This window comes from Meriones unguiculatus, chromosome 17, assembly GCF_030254825.1.
Source record: "Meriones unguiculatus strain TT.TT164.6M chromosome 17, Bangor_MerUng_6.1, whole genome shotgun sequence".
Classification (NCBI taxonomy): domain Eukaryota; kingdom Metazoa; phylum Chordata; class Mammalia; order Rodentia; family Muridae; genus Meriones; species Meriones unguiculatus.
Window position 1 is genome coordinate 39,330,541 of NC_083364.1, and position 22,047 is coordinate 39,352,587.

Sequence of the window (22,047 nt, forward strand, 5' to 3'; positions counted from 1 at the left end):
ACAAAAATGCTTGGTATTCACAAGGAAGCCTGGGCAGTGTCCATCACAAAGGGAATGCCGGGGATGGTGACTTCTTATATTCGTTATTTTTAATGCTTGGGAAGGAAATTAGGGACGTCTAATTAGCATGGTACAAAAACAAACAAGCCAAAAGGACACCATTGGAACTCAGAAGTCAGTTGTAGTGTGTAAAGTGAGGCGACTAGAGTCATTCCCTGAGCCCGGCAGTGCCCGTCTTTAATCCCAGCACTCAGGAAGCAGAGGCAGGCAGATGTCTGAGTTCAAGGCCAGCCTGGTCTACCGAGCAAGTTTGACCCCCGTCTAAATACAAAACAACAAAAAAAGACTCATTCCCCTTAGAAACAGTAAAAGCCAAAATAACAAAAGGCCCCTGTGTGCTCTGACACAGTATATTCAGTATAATTGTTAGAACTCGTCCTGGTCACCCAAATAAAGTACACGAAAGGCGTGAGAATAAACGGGAAAGTATTTTTAAATGTCATTCTTGACCCATACTCTAATACAACTAGTATTGGTTGTACCATGACAAAATGCCTGACAGAAACGGGAGAGAGTCAGAGCTTCTTTTTGCTTGTGGTTTCCGAGGGACTTCAGTTCATTGTAGTGGGACGGCATGGCGGATTTTGCAGGGGCAGAAGCACGTGCGCGGTGAAGGCTACTCCACTGTTGTTTTCTTGGAAGCAGAGATGGGAGAGAAAGAGAGGCAGAATGGTTTGAGCACTGTGAAGAGAGGTGGAACTGAAGACTCAAGGGTGGAGAGGAGCAGCCTGATGTGAGTAGCCTGCCTGCCACCCGAGGCCATGGTGAAGTGCTGGCCCGTGCTGAGGATGAGGGCCACGTCTGGGTCCATGGCTATGCGGTAGCAGGGGTCTGTGTCATTGTCTGTGGCCCATGTTGCCACCAAAGACCATTTGGACGTCCCTGGTCTGGGCTGCCACCTGGGACTGTGTTGATGTCCAAAAGAGCTGTGCAGAGCTGGTCCCACACCTCAACAGCTACAGCACTTGAGAGAGTGGCCCAGTGCTTAGCCTAGGCAGCACAGCATAGTAAAGCTACCCTGGTGTTGTGGGCAAGGGTGAGCCAGCCTCAGGGCATGAGACTAGGAGAGCTGGCTCCATTGCTTGCCGGCTATGGCATTGGGTAAGCTAGCCGGGGCAGTGATGGAGAGCTGGCCCTGGCGGTATGGGTGAAGGGAAAGCTGGGAGAATGACCAACTTACACACGACCCAGACCCAGATCTAGGGCTCTGAGTTGGCCACACCAACATCTACCCCATCTATGAATTTCTGGAGCATGTGAAGGGACTGATCCTGCAGACCCGAAGCTGCAGGATCTCAATGACACAGGGAAGCTGCAGGATATCCCAGAGGAGTCCCAAGGTGGATCCAGTATGGAGAGTGTAGCCGAAGCCAGAGGCCTCGATCCAGACCACTGACTCAATGAACATCTCCAAGGCAAGATGTGTGGACAAAGGGTTATACTGTCTGACACACTGTCAAAGACTGCAGCCTCCATGACAAGACGGTTCTTTTCTTTTTCTTTTCCTTTTTTTGGGGGGGCAGGGAGGAGAGGTTGCAAGGACAGAAGGTAGATATGAAGGGATGGGGAGATGAGTGGGATTGGGTGTATGGTGTGAAATTCACAAAGAATCAATAAAAAGTTTTTAAAAATCATCACGAAGCAAGCCATGATAGCGTTGGCTCATTATCCCAATTGAGAAGTAGAGATAGAAAGCGGGGCGTGGGGGTGTAGTCCTTTAATCCCAAGACCTAGGAGGCAGAGGCAGGCGGATCTCTGTGAGTTCGAGGCCAACCTGATCTACTGAGCAAATTTCAGGACAGCCAGGGCTACACAGACAGACCCTGTCTCAAAAAACAAAAGACAAAAAACAAAACAAATAAAAAAGTATATGTAGAGGCAGGGGGATTAGGAGTTCAAGGTCAATTTCAGCTACATATTGAGTCCAATCCCAGCTTGGGCAAAGAAATCTTGTCTCAAGAAGACAGGCAGAGAAAGCAAAGAAAAGCCTAAAATATCACCTTATCTCAGGAAAATGACTAAAATAAAAAAGACAGAAAGGGCTTAGAGAAATGGCTCAGCAGTTGGTTAAAAACACTAGCTGCTCTTCCAGGGGACCTGGATTCAATTCTCAGTACCCACATAGCAGCTCACAACCATCTGTACCTCCAGATTCTGGGGTCCAGTGCCATCTTCCAGCCTCTGAAGGCATGCATGGGGTACACAGACAAACATGTAGGCCCAAACACAACAACAACAACAACAACAACAAAACCACCATAAAATAAAAACAATAAAACTAAAAGGCAAAAAGACAGGTAATGACAAGTGTTGCATTGGATATGGAACAGGGACCCTCATTTATTGCTGGCTGGACTATAAAACAATTCAGCCACTTAGAAAAAGAGTTCTGCAGTTCCTCAAAAACTTAAAACTACCATGTGGCTCAGCAATTGCTTACTAAGTATCATACCCAAGAGACATGAAAACACATATCCACAAAAAAATTTCACATAAACATTACAGGCTTAATGCTGTGTTCCTCCCTCCTAATTCAAATGGAAAACGGAATTCCTAGTGTGACTGTATCTGGAGGAGGGGCCTTTGGGATATGGCGGGTGGGTGGGGGATGTCTCTGCAACTCCCACAGCCAGCTGAGTGTCAGTTCGTGTGAGGCCAGAGGGATGTCTGGTTCAACATGGCTCAGTAGCTGGTGTTGGCCCAAATGTTGGGAGCCTGACACCGGGCAGCTTATGTCAGGCATATTTAAGCATAGCACAATTTGGAGAAAAAGTTTCCTGGTGATAATTATCTCAATCCTATGTGCACAAGAAAGCTTAAGACATGACTACACCACAACTTTAAAGTACATGTGACATCTTCCATTAAGATGGGTTCTGAAGATTGACTACATGAAGCCTCTCTTCCCCTCCTTCCCCTCCCCTTTCCTCCTTCTTCTCCCCTTTCTCTATGTATGCTAAAGGCAAGAGGAGGCTATCTGCAAACTAGAAAAAAAGAGCTCTCACCAAGAACCCAGTCTTGATGGATCCTGATGCCAGACTTCCAGGCTCCAAATTGTGAGAAATAAATGTTTATCTATGAGCCACCCCAGGCATGTATGTTTTCCCAGCAGCGCTAGCTGACTGGGAAAATGTTCACAGAAGCTCCAGTCACACTAGTCAGAAAGTATGCTATCCACACAAGAGAACACTGTTTGGGTTGGGGCCCGAGGAACAATGAATTTATGATACACTCAGTCACGTGGGTGACCTTGCAAGCATGCCTAGTAAAAGAACCCAGATGCACGCAGCCACATGTGATTCCTTTCAGAGAAGATAACCAAGATGCGTTCAGCTGTAAAGACAGAAGCTGTTTTCGTGGCCCACAGGTTGTGGAAAGAGGAGGAATGACAGTGACTGACCCTGCACTTGGAATTTTCTCGGCGATGATGGAAACGTCTCAAAATGCACAGCAAGGAGCCCAGCGGATACAGTGGAAACCACTGAATTGCACGCTTATAAAGGGTCCATTTTAGAGTGTAAAAATAACCCTTCAACAAAGCTGCCACCAACAGCACTGATCAGTACAGTGGGATGGCTCAGCAGGTAAGGCACTTACCAACGCAAGTGGTAAGTGCACTGGATTCCTGAGACCCACACGGTGGAGAACACACAAGCTCTCCTTAAATACGCACACATGTGCCAAGGCATGTGTGTGCCTGTACAAACACAATTAAAATATAAATTAAAGGTAATAAAAATCTTGAAATCGACAAACAACAAAACCCAATAGAATCATAGCTTGGTTGGTACAGTGCTATCCTAGAATGCTGGAAGCCCTGGGTCCAATTCTAGCATCGTGTAAGCCAGGCCTGGGACTGCGACCCTCAGTTTCAGAGCAAGTTCAAGGACCAGCGTGAAGCCCCATCTAAGATATCACAAACCTGGGCCCCTGACGTGGCTCCACAGGTGAAGGCACTTGCCTCCAAGCCTAATGACATGGGTTCAGCCCTTGGGACCACACGGCAGAAGAAGAGAAATCAACTCTTATCAGTTGGTCTCTGTCCTTCACGCCAGCAAGCGCTTGTGTGCACATATGTACACATGAGACAAATAAAATGTAATTTAAGACAAAAATTACAAAGCACCAATAAAAAGTTTCTAGAAAGCAGGATGGGAGACCATATTAAGAAAACAACTCCAACAAATGTGCTCTGCTTTTCCGTAAACGTGAATGGTCTCTGAGTTAAAGTCAGAGATACAAGAAAGGAAATCTATTTATTCAGTCCCAGTTAAGATACACACAGGACATGCTGGGAGGTGGTGGCGCACACCTTTGATCTCAGCTCTCTGGAGGCAGAGGCAGGCAGGTGTCTGTGAGTTCAAGGCCAACCTGGTCTACATAGTAAACTCCAGGGCAGCCAGGGCTACACAGAGAAACCTTGTCCCAACACCTCCCGTAAAACTCACAGGACAAGTTACAAAATTTGGCTGGTGAAGACAAACTGTATCTACGTTTAAAAACAGGGATGGAATAAGAAAGGGAAAGCAATGGGGCTAGAGAGACGAGTTAGTAGTTAAGAGCACTGGCTGCTCTTCTAGAAGACCCTGGTTCTGGGACCCTGTGTGGGTCCCAGCACCCACACAGCTCACAACTCTCTCTAACTCCAGTTCCAGTGCCTCTGAAGGCACTAGACACAAATGTGCTGTGCAGACACACACCACACAGCCAAAACACCCACATCCATTGAAAGTAAAATACTATTAGAAAGCAAAAACAATAAAATAATTTCTCAAAAAAATGCACAGAAATATTCACTTAAAAAAAAAAAGGCCTAGTGGGCTGGAGAGATGATTCGGTGTGTACTCGCTCTAGCAGAGTTTGGTTTCCAGCACCTACATCCACGTGCTTAAAGCACCTGTAATTCCAGACCCAGGGGATTTAGCACCTCTTGGCCTCCCCAGGTACCTGCCAGGTACCTAGGTACCCCTTCCACACACATACTCAAAAGTTTTTAAATATGGCTTTTCTGTACATATTGGTAAGTTACCTGATTCAATTTAATTAATTTTAATTATTTTGCATTCTGGGGCTTGAACCCCTTGCACAGGCTAGGCGCACACAGTGTCACCGAACCACCTGTTTCGGTTACTGGTTCATTGCTGCGATGATGCACTGTGACCAAGGCAATTTATCAAAGGAAGCAGTTACCTGAGGGCTTGCTCACGGTTTCAGAGGGTGAGTCCGTGACCGTCGTGGCGAGGAACACGGCAGCAGGCGGGCAGGCATGGCTCCGGAGAGGTAGCTGAGAGCTTGTAGGCTGAAATAACACTACAAGGCGGGGTGGGGGGGGCGGGGGAGAGGAGGGCAGGAAGGAAGAGAGGGAGGGAGGGAGAGTATAAGCTATGTGGAAATTGCTCGGGCTTTTGAAGCCTCCAAGTCTATGCCCAGTGACACATCTCTTCCAACAAGGCCACACCTCCTAATCGTTCCCAAACATGGAAGACTACGCAGGATCCGTTTGGACCACTGCACTACCCCTAGTCAACGCACCTTACTTTTTACAAGTTAAAAAATTCTCAAGTATATCTGTGTGGCGTGTGCTCATTCGCATATGTGTGTATGATGATGGGATCAGGTCTTGCTCTAAGTTACACCCGGTTGTGTGAAACAGTGGGCTTTCAAATTGAGCTTTGTTCTGAAAAGGCTCCATTTGCAAGCAGCTTTTGACTCGGCTTTCCAGACGGAGGAGGATGGCGGAGCCACTGGGTGAACACACGGATGGCACCGTTTGCCCCATGTGGATCACGCGGAACAGACTGATTAATAAGGTGTGCTTGAGAGTGGAAAGCGTGCTACCCTGTACATTTATTGGGGTAAAATTAGGATTGGCATTTGGACATAAAATCACATAGGGAGACCAGGCAAAGGTATCAGACACACTAGGCCAGGGAAAGGGGGTAACTCCCTCACCTGGACCCCCAAAGAGGGAAACATTTAGCCCTGTGGTTGCCAACCACACCCACCAAAGTGTTATCTTGAGGGACTAGGAGTTTTTTGATAGGCAGACTGACAGGGAGAGGGGCCATGACTCACTAAAAAAGACGGAGAACTTCCATTTTGACTTGCTTCCTCCTTTCCCTCTGGATCTGAGACAAAAGCCTGAAACACAGGCCTTGTAGGCTCCTTCTCCTGCCAGTGGGGCCCCCTGCTGATGGACCGGGTCAACAAATTCCCTGTGTTGTCAGGACATGTTGACACAGCAGTTGTGGGCCAAGCAGCCGACCTGTCTTTCCTCAAACTGACAAGCCCTAAAGTAGGGTAGGAAGACCCTTCAAGGACTTTAAAAACTCCTGGCCTCCAGAGAGAGGCTGAACTTTCTTTATCACATGTTGTGTTTCCTCACTCTGAATAAAAGCATCTCTTCAGCTGCTAATTCTGTCTGCTGGTCAGCTCTCCACCACCCCGCCCAGGCTCATGTTGAACCACCCTGACCCCCTCAAGCCTTCCACTCTTTCTGGTGTAGACAATTGTCCTGGTAATAGGGAGGATAAAAAAAGCTTTACTTGCAACAAATTGGTAGAGCTGTAAGACTGGGATTCTTAGCCTTAAAAAGCCATCTTCCTTAGAGGTTTCGGTGCAAGGCTTTTATAGGGATTTCTGTGGTGAGCCAGATTGGAGAGGAGGCGGGTCAGATGGAGGGCATCCAGACAGCCTCAGGCAGCTGATGCCATGCTTCCCTGTGCTAGCCCTGTTCTCTGCAGACCTCAGGGGTGTTCCAGGGGCTACAAACCTAAAGAAAGGTTACAAACGGGAAAGTCTGATGACTGTATTTTCAGTTTCTTTTCCCAGAGTCGATTCCACTGTAAATCACGAGGATACAAAGAACAGGGAGATTGTGGAGAGCAATAGAAGCTTGGAGACTGGGAAAGACACCCAAGGCAACTTCACCTGAACCCGAGAGTCCTTGGCCGTTCCGCACAACAGGTTTTCGTTGTTTTGGAGGCAGGGTCTTGCTGTGTATCTCAGGCTGACCCCCAAGCTTGCTGTGAAGCTGAGGAGCTCCCGCCTGGAATTTCCGGCACGTGCCACCAGGTGCTGTCTTAACAGTTTTAACCCATGAGATGTGTTTTACTCTGAGGTTCCATCTACAGCAAAGCTAGAGGGAGATTGATGATAAACCCCTCAGCCATGTTACCTCCAAAATTAATAATGAATAATCTCTTCTCTGTGTAGCCTTGGCTATCCTGGACTCACTTTGTAAGACCAGGCTGGCCTCAAACTCACGGCAATCCTCCTGACTCTGCCTCCAGGAGTCCTGGGATTAAAGGTGGGTGCCACCGCGCTCAGCTATGAAGCTCCCCTCCCCCTCCCCCCCTTTTTTTTTGGTTTTGTTTTGTTTTTGTTTCCAGACAAGGTTTCTCTGTGTAGCCTTGGCTGTCCTGAACCCGAGGTTCTCTCTATTTTACCGGTGTGGGTATTACATGCCATGAATATCTGTGCACCGTATGTGTGCCTGGTGCCCACAGAGGGCAGAAGAGGGTGTCACATCTGCCGGAACTGGGGTGACAGACAGGTCTGAGCCACGATGCTGGTACTGAAAACCAAGTGGTCCCCTGCAAGAGCAGCAGGTAGTCTTAGCCGCTGAGCTATCTAATCCGGAGAGGTCCGTTTTCTTTAGCCATTCACCCAGTGATGAGCGTGTAGGCGAATTCCATGAGCGGGCTAAAGTGGCCTGTGCTGCAGCGGATGAAGGTTTGCAGGACCTGGAGGCCATCAGGTTGATCGGCGAAGTAAGTTAAACACAGAAAGGCAAATACTGCACGCCCGGAGGTGAAACGAGGACCAGAGAGGACCAAGGGTGACGGCGAGATGGTCAAAGTGCAGGAAACATCTATGAGACCCATTAATTTTTGAACAAAGACTATTTTAAAGGGGGGGTCGGTGGTGCAGTGGGAAACACGGGTACAGACCAAGTCTCAGAGCATTTCAGTAGTTCTGTCCACAGAACTCGGAGGAGGCCAGCAACAGTGAAACTTGAACTGTGAGAGGAAGGGGTGGGGCCAGTAACAGCGGAAGAGCGCCGGAGAGAGAGGAGCCAGTGGGGCCTCCAGGACTATGTTGTAATAAGCGTGTATTTTACAGTGACTCGTGTTTTCCTGGGCAATAGATGTGAGCTCCCTCCACTATCTTTCAACACCCCTTTTCTGGCCAATTGCACCTGGCCACACAAACCTTGCCCCAGAGGCCCTGCCCACCTCCCCAGGGGCATAAAGAACTCCTTCCCCCAACTGAGCCAATTCCCGGAAGCTGCTCCCAGGTTTGTATTCTTCGCCCAGGCAGGCACTGTCCACCGAGGCCCTGCATGGCACCCACACCCCACGTCAGCTTTCTTCCACCCCAGTCTGGTGAGCAATGGGCTGGGCTGCAGAGAGATGTGGACACGGAGCAGCAGACGCTCAAGGTCTTCTTGCAGTTTTCACCTTTTAAAATCCTTCCCTCACTCCCGCTTTGTGGGGGATTCCCAAATTTGACTCAGAGACGGTTGTCCTGCTGGCAGCAGCTTTAATGAATTTAACTAGCTATAGTCTGAGTCTGTGCTCTTTTCTTGAGGGTCCCCAAGTCCATAACACTACCACTACTAATGCTAGATAAACTCCCATATAGAGATTAAAGAAAGCAGCAGGAGCAACCGAAACAGTGAGATAAGAAGAAAATTGCTGTCTGTAATCCCAGCACTCCGGGAGGCAGAAGCAGGTGGATCTCTCTCTGAGTCTGAGGCCAGCCTGGTCTACAAAGCAAGTACAGGACAGCCAAGGCTACACAGAGAAACCCTGTCTCCAAAAGCAAACAAAAGGAGAATAAGAAAGTTAATAATAGTTTGACTTGCTTCCTTTCTAACTTCTATCTTGATGTTATTTGTAAGGAAACAGTATTTTTATTTTTTAAATTTTTTCATTTTTCCTTTGGATCGAAGAGTGCGCCCCCCCCCCCCCAATTTGCTGCTGGTATTCGGGAAGGAAGCACAGGGAAATAGGTTTAATAAGAGACCAAATATGCGTTCTGTAATTGGAAAAAGATGAAACCTGTAGCCTACTTAAAATCTAGTTGCAGGAGACCCAGACACGCTCTTCTGAACTCTGAAGGCACTGAATACGTGTGGGGCCCGTACTACAAGCAAGCAAAACATGCTTATATACTGGATAACACGAAAGTAAAAAAAAAAAAATCCTTATTTACTGAGCGGGTGCCAGGGCATGCATGTAGCAGCCGGAGGACAACTTTGCAGAAGTTGGTTCTCTCCTTTTACTCTGTGGGTGCCAGGCACCGAACTCAGGTGGTCAAGTTTGGCAGCAAGGGCCTGTACCCTCTGACCATCCCACTGCCCTGCCTCTATAGCAACCTGTATTCACTAGGCAGAAAAAAATACCGAGAAGTATGATTTTTTTTTTTTTTTGCAATCAAAAGCGAAGTCAGAAAAATAAAGAATTGTTCTGTGATGGCGAGCTACATATATGGCAACCTAACGTCCCCCACCCATCACTATATACTGTATGTGTCATAGGAAACACCCAGAAGACCAACCTAAGGAAAGGGAAACGAGGAATGAGGAATAGCACGCAATCTGTTGTAAGGACCTAACTTTATTTAAGGCAGATAACACCTTGCAAAAGAAAAAACCCAAATGCCATTATGCACTCACACCACGTGGAATTTGCATATGCACACTCCATCAAATACAAGATACAGAACTTAACAGAAACCATTTTTTTTTTTTCTTCTTTGGAGTAAACTTAACTACTAGATTAGAAGATAGAAAATGATCAGTTAGTCTTAACGATAAAAGCTTGGTGAATCATTGGAAATAAAAGGTCTAAACTGGATTCACAAGCCAGGCCTGGGGGCATGGTGGTGTGTGCCTGGAACCCATTTCCTTGGGAGGAAGCAGATTCTGAGAGATCAGCCAAGGATACCCGCAAGAACTTGGGCGGGAGGTGAGAGTTCGAGAATAGCCTTGGCTATACACAGGGAGAAGCCAATCCGGGTTCCGTGAGACCCTGTCTCAAAAAAGCCAAAACCAAGACAGAGGTAAAAATTAGCATTTCCTTTTATCAATTACGATACCCTTGGTGAGTGATGACTCTGCTCCGCACATGAAATTTCTGTTCACAGAACAGGGCAATTAATTGTACTATCATATCAGTACCTGCAGAGGAAGTACTCAGGAAGTGTTGGCTATTGTTATCCGGCCAAGTCGGTCTATGTGTGTGCACATTTGTCTTAAGGAGGTCAAGACATGTCACGTACCATTTTGGAGAGTGGTTGGAACACAGGTCGCCAGATCACTGTCCATTGTGATTTTCCTCTGACTTGGAGAACCGCTTACAGGGAACTGTGACATGCCGTTCAGACTCTACAGTAGGTGTAATTCTCTCCTTCACTCGTGTCCAGGGAAAGGATTAGAGAGATAGCAGACTGGTGGGATTCAGTCAAAGGATTAAAAGACAAAACCCTACCACATCGAAGGTAGCAGTTATAAAATATTAAGCTAAGTCAAGGTTGTTTACCTGTTAAAATCTGAAACAGAGTATGTTGAGAAAGTATAACATAACCTGTGTGTGTGTGTGTGTGTGTGTGTGGTGTGTGTGTGTGTGTGTGTGTGTGTGTGTGTAGTGTGTATGTGTGTGTTGCCCTTCTGTGGCAGGGCTCGGGGAAGAGTAGAGCTCTAGGCTTGGTCAGAGCCTAACCAATGCATATTGGGGTAAGAAACTTTTCCAAATGAATGCCAAGGACTCCAGTCCTGCTCCTGCCGAAGATTGGGGGACATATTCTTTATATGCCTGTCCCCCTGCTGAGCTGCTAGCAACTAGAGCCAAGCAAGAAACACACATTAAGCACCAACCATCCACCAGGCTCTGTGTCCTGAAAAATAAGTCTTCTTGTTCTGCTTATTACCAAAAGTTGCCTGATCTCCTGGACACTTTTCTTGCTAAGGGTAGGGAGAGAAACATGGGTCTTTTCCAGACAAACCTATTTTTAGACTTCCCATTTACACAAGGGTTTCGCTTTCCCTTTTACACAAAGGTTTTACTTGTCCAGGCAGAGATTAAAAAAAAAAAACAAACCAACCAACCAACCAAACAAACAAAAAACCCAATGTACTGCCACAGAGATGGACATGAAAAAGGATCAAAGAACTAGTGAGGGAACTCCTTGGCTTTGTGTTTAAGTCCCAACACCAAAAGCAAAGCAAAGCAAACCAACCAAAACCAAAAAAGCAATAACAAAAATAAACAAAAAAACTCCAAACAAACAAAAAATCAGGCATGTGGCGTAGGTCTTTAATCCCAGCACTAAGGAGGCAGATGCAGGCAGGTCCAAGTTCAAGATCTGGTCCACGAAGTGGGTTCCAGAGTCACATAGTGAGACCCTGCCTCAGATAAGCAAAAACCGGGGGAGGTTCCATCAGTCGCAATGGTTCCAGTGAAAGACACAGAAGATGATTTCAAACTCACTTACCCCCCCAGCCTTAACTGTTGTAGGTTGGTCTGATGGAGGTTACTGGCCCTCAAGGTCTGTTTACACCTGTTTTGTAAACACCCCTAAGACATACCTGATTGGCTGATTAAATGGCCTATACCTGGGCAGGGAAGAATGGGGGAGGCGTGGCAGAGGTTCCCAGGCTTGGAGAGGACAGACAGACAGGGAGAGAGAAGAAAGGAGGATGCCAGGATGGGTCAGTGTGGAGAAAAAAAATCATGTGGGCCAAGAGGAAGGACTCCAACAATGGTGTGAAAAGGCCCAGAGGAAGAATACAAGCAAGTACCATAGGATTATGGATGGAAGATGAGGATGACTACGGTGGATGGGACTGGATGGGGGCTGGGAGAAGGATGGTGAGGTTACTGAGCCAGCGTAGGTGAAATGTCTGCCCTGCCTAAGGTAAGTAAGGCAATTATAAAATCTAATTGCATCTGTGTCTTATTATTTGTAACAGCGGGTTAGATAATACCACTGTGATAATCAGAGGGCTGATAATAAACATTATGTAGCCCAACACTCATTTATTTATTTACTACAACACTTAAACATAAGAATGAGATCAGATTTCTTCAGAACAAAATTTGAAATCCTTTATCTTTTTGTTTTAAAACGTCTCTCTGTGTGTGTGTTTGTGTACTTTGTATGGAGGTGTATTTGGGGGCCATAAGATAAAGTTATATGTCTTTATTTCTGTCCACCTAATATTTGTTTGTTTTGAGACACTATGGACAGCTGGCCGTCTTGGGACTGGGGCTCTGAAGACCAGGCTGGGGCCTGGAACTCCCAGAGCTCCTCTCCTTCTGCCTCCCAAGCACTGGCATTCAAGGCCTGCACCACCATGTCCCGAACCACCTTATTTCTTGAGGCAAGGTCTCTCAGTGAACCTGGAGCTCATGGTTCTGGCTTGACTAGCTGGCCAGTAAGCTCCAGGAATCCTGTCTCAACTCACCAGCGCTAAGTTTGCAAGTGCAGGCCATCACACCGGGCTTTTCCATGGATGATGAAGACCTGAGCTCATTTCTTCACACTTTGCGGACGGAGCCATTTCCCCAGCCCATGCCCTTTATATTTAGCTTTCCATGAAAGAGTAACACTCTAGAAATGACTGGCAAGAAGACTACTTAACATGAAAAAAAAATGTTACAAAGTTTTTCTAGAAAAAGGTTTAGGTCTGTACAAATACAGCCTCCTAACACACTTCTTTTGACAGTGGAGAGATGACTTCCCTGCAGCTTCCTTATTCGATTCCTTTTGCTTTCAACTCCTCCCTGACACGTTTCAGGTAATCAGGATCAGGGTAACCAAACCTGTGCGAAGAAAAGAAGAAGAATTCCTTTAGGTTCCTCCCAGATAATTCTTAAGAATGTGTACAACAGCCAGGTACGGTGGCAGTCAAGAGTCTGAGGCCAGCCTGGGCCACAGGGTGGGGCCCTGTCTCAAAACAACAAACTCTATACAACTGATATTTGAGCCTCTAGCATTCTGGGTGGGTTCCAGCATTTTTAGGCGATCCAGACAGTGACTGATGTCTAGTCACTCAAGGGCCTGGCTAGCTGACTAGCATCTGTTTTCTGGCCAGATTTGCTTAAATTCTTAACTTACTCTAAGTACCGACACAGATAATGTTATAAAGGCAGTATTCTACCGAGAAGGTAGTACTCATACTCTTGCAGGATTTTCAGATTGGGGGATTTGAAAGGTCTCAGGATATATCCATATATTTGGATGTCATAGTAGAAGAATTCTGAGTTTCATAAAGTACAATCAGATTTCCTGGACTATATCTCCTGCCATCTTGGCACTCTTTATAACTAAAACTTTTTTTTTTCCTCATGTATGAGCCATGTGAGTTCAACATCACTGGACTGATGGGAAGAGAGGGTTGAGGGAGAGTAAAATGACCTCAAAAGAAATCAAAGCAGTGCTGGAGAGATGACCCAGTGGCTAAGAGCACTGGCTGCTTTTGCAAGACCTGGGTTCAATTCCCAATACCTGCATGGCAGGTCACAATTATCTGTAACTTCAGGGGATCTGACAGCCTTACACAGACAAACATACAGGAAAACCACTGATACCCATAAAATAAGTAAATCTTTAAAAAAAGAAATCAAAGGCAAATAACATTCCTAGGATCTACCTTTGAAACAGCCATGAAACCCTAAATTAAATCAACTTGGATGCCATTTATCTTGGATTCTGAAACCCCTTTCTTTTGAAGCAAAGTTTAATAACCAAGTCATACATATGAACCGCAAAGGAGAAGGCTGGGGAAACCAATATTTTTGCCTTTGAAATTAGCCTAATGATTTAGTAGTGTGTGCTGTCTAGTTTCATGTCAACTTGACACAAGATGGAGTCATCAGAGAAGAGAGAAACTGCCTCCTGGGGCGATGGTGGCACACATATTTAATCCCAGCACTTGGGAGTTAGGGGCAGGCTGGCCTGCTCTACAGAGCGAGTTCCAGGACAGCCAAGAAACTACCTCCCTAAGATGGGGCTGTTGGCAAGTCTGCAGGGCATTTTCTTAATTAGTGGCTGATGAGGGAAGGGCCCAGCCCATTGTTAGTGATGCCACCCTGACGTGATGGTCCTGGATGCTGGAAGAAAGCAGGCTGAGCGAGCCATAAGCAGCACCCCTTCACGGCCTTTTGCATCAGCTCCTTCTTGGTTTGAGTTCCTGCTTTGCCTTCCCCTAGTGGACTGTGATTCAGGATATGCAAACCAAACAAACCCTTTCTTCCTGAAGTTGCTTTTGGGTCAGCACAGCAACGGTAACCCTAAGACACTGGGCTAGCGCCTACTGCTAGGATGTCTCTTTATACCCGCAGCCTCAAACTGCGGCATCTGACAACCCTCGTTCCACAACCGTTATCTTTCAAAAGACTCTTACCCTTCTGGTCCTCCAGACATGGATGTTTTGTGGTGAATATCATTCCATGTAATGACATCTGAGAGGCCTAATGTTCGAGAGCACCCTATTGTGAAAATCAGCTTGTGGGCAAAGGCTTTTCGAAGCAGATCCAGAACCTTTCTTCCCTCCTTATTATCAGGCAAGTACGCAATGCGCTGTGTTCCAGAGTAAGACGTTCCTGGGTTCGGGTGCTCATTCTGTATGAAGAAAAGCAAATGTTTTACACACACACACACACACACACACGTGTGTGTGTATATATGTATATATGCCTCTGAATTTTACTACAGTAAAGTTGTGCTCATTGCAGATGATGCTTATTGAAAGCCAGAAAAATCTGACATTTTACACATATTCTGAATAATTCATAGTTCATTTCAAATTAGAACACTGCCTACCCAACTCCTCCCATCGTAACATATGATTTCTACCTTTAAAATAAGACAGGAAAGGCTAGGGGTGTGGCTCATGAGAGTGTTTGCATGGCATGCCCAAAGCCAGGACATGCCCCAACACTGTCAAAATAGTGAAAAAGGCATCTAAGCAAGCAACATGACCTTTGCCTCTATTAGATGTCCCTACCCATAGTGACTGATTTCCTGGGGATAATCATTATCTAAGAGGCTACAGGATGACCTGGGGCTCTGGTAATTCTGGCTTCACGGAAAGAGACCCACATTCCTCAGACACACTTACTGTTTGGACGCCGCCTTTCATATCGTAGCAAATCTTAATTGTACCATAGCCTTCGTAACCGGGAAGTGATCGATCTACTCTGGTGTGGGTCATGGTTCCATCTGGCTGGTTCCCTCTCTGGACACCATAGGAGGTCTGACACACAGGACAGACAGGCTTGATGGACATGTACTTGGTGATACAAAAGGTGCAGAATTCATGCTTGCATTTGGAAAGCACGTGCTTGTTAGTAATGGTATCCATGCAGATGACACAGTAGTCTTTGTTCTCCTTCACCTTCGAGGCCGAGGAGCTACTCTCCGAGCCTCCAGGAGGAGGTGAGGCCACATTTGAGTCATTCCCGTCGACATCCATGGCCGTTTCATCATCCACATTCGCTTTCTCTCCGGACGGTGGGGACAGTCCCATTCTTTTGAAGACATACTGCATGGCCTGTGTGAGGTGACTCCGCAAACCAGTCAAGGTCAGTGACTCTTGAGACACCACAAAGTGCACATTTGAGTGCTTTTTCCTTAAGTCGTCAACGAACTTCGTCTTCTGTAAGCGAGCTCTCTCCCTGCCCAACTGTTTCAGCGACAGGGCTTCTGTCCTCAGCTGGCTCGTGGCATGCTGGAAGGCGTCAATGAAACTTGTGTAAGAGTGCACGGACAGGTCCACCTCCTTATCCTTGGGGACAAAGACAATGCAGGTTTTCTGACCTTTTTCCTGGACTTGCCCGCAAGTGTTGTACCTCTGCTCTATCTCCGTGATTTCCTGGAGCAATTCAGGTTTTAGGAGGTTAAAGCGAGCCGAATCCACCTCAATCCCCGTCAGGTAACCAGATGCCGTTATCTTCACCATGGGTGTCTTGACAAAAGTTTGGGAGACTTTTTCTGTGGCGGCTGCAATGTCACCCTGAGTTCCGAGGAGAGTGAGCGTTCTTCCCTGTCCCTTGATCAGGAGCTTTGGAAAGCGGCGCGTCAACTCCTCTCTGACTTCCTTTGCTCTCTCATGGTCCTCTAGGGAGATGGAATCTTGCTTCAGAGACTGTGTGCATTCCTGAAACTTTCTGGCAAAAGAATCACGGGCTTCTTCTAAGTTGCCCGATTGGCCGGAGGTGAAGCCCACGGAGACCATATTGGGAGCACTATCTCGGATTTCAAAGTTTACACGAAATTTTTTCTCTATGGACTCTATCCTGTTAGGATAGGCATGTCTGAAATATTCAAGGAAAAGCTCGGAAACTTCATAATTGTTCTGACAGGGTTGCTCCCTCTCCGTATCGGAGGGCGGGTCTTTCTGTGGGAGGTACTTCTGCTCCCACTCACTTCCCAAAAGCTGCTCACTCAAGAAGTGATGTATCTTTTCAATGTCTTCAAAGCTGCCACACACCTTCTCAATTCCCTCACTACCCACCACGCCTTTGACATGAGGGCAGACGGTGGTTATGAGAGCCCGCTGCTCTTTGGAGAGCAGGTCACAGTTCAGCTCAGCGGTCACAGCAAGAAAGACCTGAAGGGTTAAAAGGAAGAGGTGCAAATAAAATGCCTCAGCTATTGACCCCTCTTCAGGAAGACATCCAGGAACTACCTAGATGACCACCACCTTTTTTTTTGTTTGCTTCTGTTTTGGTTTTTCAAGACAGGGTTTCTCTATGTCGCCCTGGCTGTCCTGGATTTGCTTTGTAAAAGACCAGGCTGCTCTCCAACTCACACAGATTAACCTGCCTTTGCTTCCCAGAGTGTTGGGATGACAGGCAAGCGCCACCAAGTCCGGCTGCGATCACTGCCTTTATTTATTTATTTTCTTAGCAGGGTCTGAATTCTTTTAGTCTTCTGAGAGGAACGGCCCCCTCAAGGCAGATTTGTCAGCCCCATTTGCACAGTAGACTCACTTTGCTGGTGAATTAAAAAAGAAAGCCAAGACCACGACTCCTTGAAAAGGCTCGTGTAACTGGTTTGCAATGAAGCCCAGGCACGAACATTTTCTAAAACTCTGTGGCCAAGAGATCTGTGTCTAGAGCTACCACTATATGCTTGACCCTGGGTACTAAAGGTGGAGAGAAGGCATCTCTGCTTTCCTTGAAGTTGCTGTGGTGCTCTAGAGTTTATGAGTGTTGAAGCTAGCTCTAAATCCAAGGATTCTTGCCCTCACCCCACATCAATACGCTTTTTTTTTTTACTTTAAGAAAACCTTAAAGCAGCCAGGAGGTGGTGTTCGAACACCTTTGATCCCAGCACTTGGGTGGCAGAGGCAGGAAGTATCTCTGAGTTTGAGGCCAGGCTGGTCTACACAGTGACCAGGACAGCCAGGGCTACACAGAGAAACCCTGTCTCGAGAAATCAAAAATAAATAAATAAAAGAAAAAGAAAACCCCAACACATGAAACACGTAACTCATGCGAAGTTATTAAGTCTTTTAAACTGTGGTTCTTAAAAGTTCAGTGATGAAACAGAAATACCAGATTTGGATAAAAAGGTATATAGGCAAACTGAGTGTAATATAAAAGCAAAATTAATGATGATTTGTTCCCACTCAAGGAGTCTGCAGGTGCTCTTTAATCCACCAGGGACATTCTTTCTCTAGGCTAGAGCTTCAAGATGTTTCCAAAATCCAGCCTCCTTTTCACCCGCCTATCAGGACCATCTAGAATCTAGGTTGTCATCATCATCCACCCCGCCCCATGCAGCCTGGCCCCTCCCTGTATCTATGCTTCAACTCAGCACAGAGTGATCCACAAATGCAATCCAGATCCCTCACTACCAGGCTTCGAGACACCAGGCAAAGATCCATACTGAAGTTAAAAGCCTCAGCCCCACCTTACAGGACCCTCACCAGTTCCTAGCTCTCTCCCTGCTCACTGCCCTCCCCCTATTCTTGCCTGCTTGAAACTTCTAAGCTCACTTCTTGTGAGGCCTAGCCTGTCTGACCCCCAGCCTAGAAAGCTGTTATTACAAACCACGTGGCCAGGTGCTTTAATTTATTCCTGTTCTTTAGATGGAGCATCATTTGGGTTTGCTTGTTTTTTTACACCCAATTTTTGAGAGTGTTTCTGTCACAGTCACTTATGCTCCTTTATTCTTCCTGCATGTGTTGCTGGAAAGAATTATATCATAAATCTATTTATTATTCTCTGTTTCCCTTACTAGATAGTTAAGGGCCCTAAGAGCAGCCTGCAATGTGCCTGTGCCCCAAGCACTACAACAGTGCCTGGCACACAGAAAGCAGTCTCTATCTATTTGGATGCATTTTTTTTTCTTTAATGGCTGATGCCCTCTTATCATTTAAACCCCAGCAGGCTAAATGTCACCTCATGAAGAAGTTCTTTTCCCTCTTCCCCTTGCAAGCCCCCTCCCTGTTCCTCCCTGAGGCAAAACTCTGGTCTTATTCTCCTAGCAAGTCTCGTTCTTTGAGGTACCTCTACTCAGTTCATTTACTCGATTACGGTCTGTGCACCTCTCGACCCCAACGCAAGCTGCATGAGGACAGGGATCTTGTCCCTCTTTGTTCACCTCTGTATTCCAGTGCCTAGACCAGCGCCTACCTCGTCTAGTCCCCGGCACAAGGCTGTTGGACCAAATAGGCAGGTGCGTTGACTGCAGAGGCAGTTGTGGGAACCGTGTCAGCTGTTCTGTCAGCACTCACCTTTTGGACAATAGAGTCAACCGAGTTAAAAACAGGCCCATTGCTGGGGTGCATCTCCTCACACAGTACTTCCTCCAGGGATTCTATCGAGGATGAAGATCTGGAGCTGGGTGTCTCAGCTGGCTGTGTTAAGGATGGAGTTCTGGGTTTCAGGTCCTCTACTGGCTTTTTAATGGTTTCCAGGAAAATGGTGACAGATTTGTCATTGAATGGCACCTGGTGTTCTCTCTTTTTCAACACTTTCTCCTTAGCTTCAGGGGAAACATTAAACACACACGTTCAGACAGAAATAAGAGAATTTGCAGGGATGATACTCAGTGTCCCTCAGGGTTGATTCTAGGAACTCCTAAATCCAGAGATTCCTTAATAAGCTTAGGACTTTTCACACAAGCTACCCACATTCTCCCGTATGCTCTTTGTCTGTTTGCTTGGGTTTTTTAAACTGTTTTTTTTTTGTTTGTTTGTTTGTTTTTTGCTTGTTTGTTTTTGAGATAGGGTCTGACTACATATAGCCTTTGCTTTCCTAAAACTCCTTAGGTAGACCAGGCTGGCCTTGAACTTACAGAGATCTGCCTGCCTCTGCCTCCAGAGTGCTGGGATAAAAGGCATGTGCCACCACTGCCCAGACTTCCATATACTTTTAAGAATCTCTAGGTGATTTTTAATCCCACATACAAGGTAAACATTATAGAAACGGATGTTATACTGTATTGTTTCGTTGGATGAACCCTAAGGTGTGGAACTGTTGTGTCAATTTCCTCAAGATTGAAACATTGCACCCTGCAAAGCAGTTCCTTAAGCAAGAAAGTAAACAACTCAAAATACCTTCAGGAAGTGCCTGAAACTGACCAGACTCAATAGACCCCGCCTACCAGAGCAAGCACTAAAGACTGCCGAGAATAAAGACCGCTGAGAGCCCTTCTGAGACTCACAGAACAGATCTGCTATGAAGACCAATTAAAGGTCTGCAAACGAGACTCTCAGGGAAGTCATTGATGTCAGAGTAGCTGCCTGGAAGAAGCAGACACTAACTCTGCCTGGAAGAGGTTTAGACCACGTGAGGCACCTGGAAAGGAAACTCTCCCACCTGTTGAGCTGCCTGCAGGCTGTGCAGTGTGCTCCAGGTTCCCAGGTTTGTGAGCTGTCACCTATACTGGTGTGGGCTCATTTCTGTTCCTATAAGTAACCTCTCACCCATATGCCTGTAAGTAACCCCAGTAAACTCATTGGTTCTTCACGTTGAACTTTGGTGGTATCCGTACTTTGGTCTGTGGTGGGGTCCTTATCTGAGGTGAGTAGATGTGCGTGTGTGTCTCCCCAGGAAAAGTTTTGTCGCACAACAGGGATAAATGCCTATGGAGGGCCCGAGCAGCTGTTTCTGCCATTCTGGAATAGCAGGTTGTTGATGAAAGAAACTATTCAGAACTTGAAGGTAGGCAGTTTAAGTTTTACTACAGAGTATCATTTGGTTGTAAGAAGCCATGTTTCTAGTCTGGGAATGTTCGTACACACCCAAGCTCCTAGCGCTAAAATGGTAGGGATGAAAGGGTTAGACTAACTTTGTAACCTGTATGTCTTCTAAAGCCTATAGCTTTGAGTTTTAGGTTCAGGTTAAGCTAAAGCCTCTTAGTACCTTTCCAGAGAATGGAGGAATGTGACCCTATCTGTGAGGACAGATATAAAAAAAGGCAAGCAAGCAATGACCTTCACTCAACAAAAATAAGGACCAGACCCTTGTCTTTGAGATAACATTTCTTAGCAACGAACCCAGACTTCTTCTGAGTAGCTTTTGACCTGCAGCCAAAAGTCTGCAGCCCCTAATCTTCAAGGATGAGCTAACCACCCCCACCTTAAATTGCAGCTGCATCCACACTTGGCAGGACTGGCCAAGCTTGAGCACCTAAGACTAACCAATTATCTTACTTTATAGCTTCCTCATCCAATCCTTAATTTCCAAGACTGCAACTTCAAATCTCCCGCAATTTTTATTTTAAAAACCTAAAGGCCTTTGTCTCCGGGTGCCACTCTTTGCTGACCGGCAGGGGTGACCCCATTGCGCAATGGTTAATAAACCTCTTGCTTTTGCAATGAGTCTTGGTCTGGGGGAGTTTCTGGGAAGGGTGCGATCTTAAACTCCTGAGCTGTGAGACCCCAGGTCTTACAGGGATAGAAGAATCTTGAGTTCAAGGCCAGCTAAGGGTACATGGCAAGATCTTGTCTTAAAGGGGTACATATATGTGTGTGTTGGGGGTAGGGGAGAACTCATGTTTTTGTAATGGTCCTGAGTCTTTCGTTTCCATGACAGAATAATAATTATATAGTTAAGTGGGAATCCCCAAAAACCAAGAATCCAAAAGTGTAGAATGATATAAATATGTATGCATTAGTTGATGCACAGAAAAGAACTCACGAAAATGTTACCATTGAGGTCATTAGTGGGTCACCACACGCCTTTAAACCCAGCAAGGGCAGGCAGATCTCTGTGAGTTCAAGGCCAGCCTGGTCTACACAGCTAGTTTGAAGACAGCCAGGGCTATACTTAGAAACCCTGTCTTGAAAAACAAAAGAACAATCAAATAAAAACGAACCCCCCCCCCCAAAAAAAAGGAAAGAGAATGTTCCTACTGGCTTCACGTAATTTTTCCTTTTTTTTTTTTTTTACTTTTGTGATCCTTAAAAAAAAAAAAAGTCAGTGGAATCATTTGGCTTGGAGTCTAACTCAGTGGTGGAGCAGTGGGCTCTGGGTTTCCCGCTCAATCCCAACCCCCACACTTGGTTTCTCTTCTCAGCAAGGCAGCTCGGAAAGGAAATGGAAAGTAGCTCTCCCAAGCAGTCAAACCAGGTCAGGGGCTGGGCACAGCGAAGGCTCTGTCCTCTGCTGGAGAGGGATGGAGGAAGTGTGTGGTCGGCAGTCCCCCACAGGCCGTGCCGCACTCCCCTGTTTGGGAACCTGCAGGCTCCGCCTTTGCCCCCCGAGCTTGGCCCTGTATCCCCCTGTCGCGGCTCACCTGTCCTTTCTAGGAACTTGACCTCGAAGGTGTCCGGGGCGCTGGGGCCCACGGGCTGGACGGTGCACTCCCCGCCGCCTGAGGCCCGGCTCTGGAAGTATTTCTCTAGCTTCCTGTGCGCCCAGGGGATGGACTCCGACAGCCTCACGAGTAACGGGGACGGCGGGCAGACACTGGAGGCCATGGCTGTCCGCGTCTGGCTCTCTAGGGGCTCAGGGACGCTGC

The 22,047-nt window shown here is 46.7% G+C and overlaps 1 protein-coding gene and 1 long non-coding RNA gene across 4 annotated transcripts; both read right to left on the reverse strand.

Annotated features, from left to right (window-relative positions):
• Positions 1 to 469: 469 nt before the first annotated feature.
• On the reverse strand, positions 470 to 7,373 carry LOC132648704 (uncharacterized). 3 transcript variants are annotated; one of them, XR_009587092.1, is made up of 4 exons: positions 6,991 to 7,373; positions 6,606 to 6,832; positions 5,251 to 5,370; positions 470 to 694 (listed from the first exon to the last, which is right to left on the reverse strand). It is a non-coding gene; the product is annotated as an uncharacterized LOC132648704 (long non-coding RNA). The 3 variants fall into 3 exon arrangements; XR_009587090.1 differs by having other exon boundaries at positions 6,136 to 6,832; XR_009587091.1 differs by lacking the exon at positions 6,606 to 6,832.
• A 2,292-nt stretch (positions 7,374 to 9,665) lies between these two features.
• On the reverse strand, positions 9,666 to 22,006 carry Dtx3l (deltex E3 ubiquitin ligase 3L). The gene is made up of 5 exons (XM_021634641.2): positions 21,823 to 22,006; positions 18,815 to 19,065; positions 15,191 to 16,681; positions 14,474 to 14,691; positions 9,666 to 12,890 (listed from the first exon to the last, which is right to left on the reverse strand). The coding sequence occupies exons 1-5, from the start codon at positions 22,004 to 22,006 to the stop codon at positions 12,821 to 12,823; spliced, it is 2,214 nt and encodes a 737-aa protein (XP_021490316.1). The 3' UTR covers positions 9,666 to 12,820.
• Positions 22,007 to 22,047: the final 41 nt, after the last annotated feature.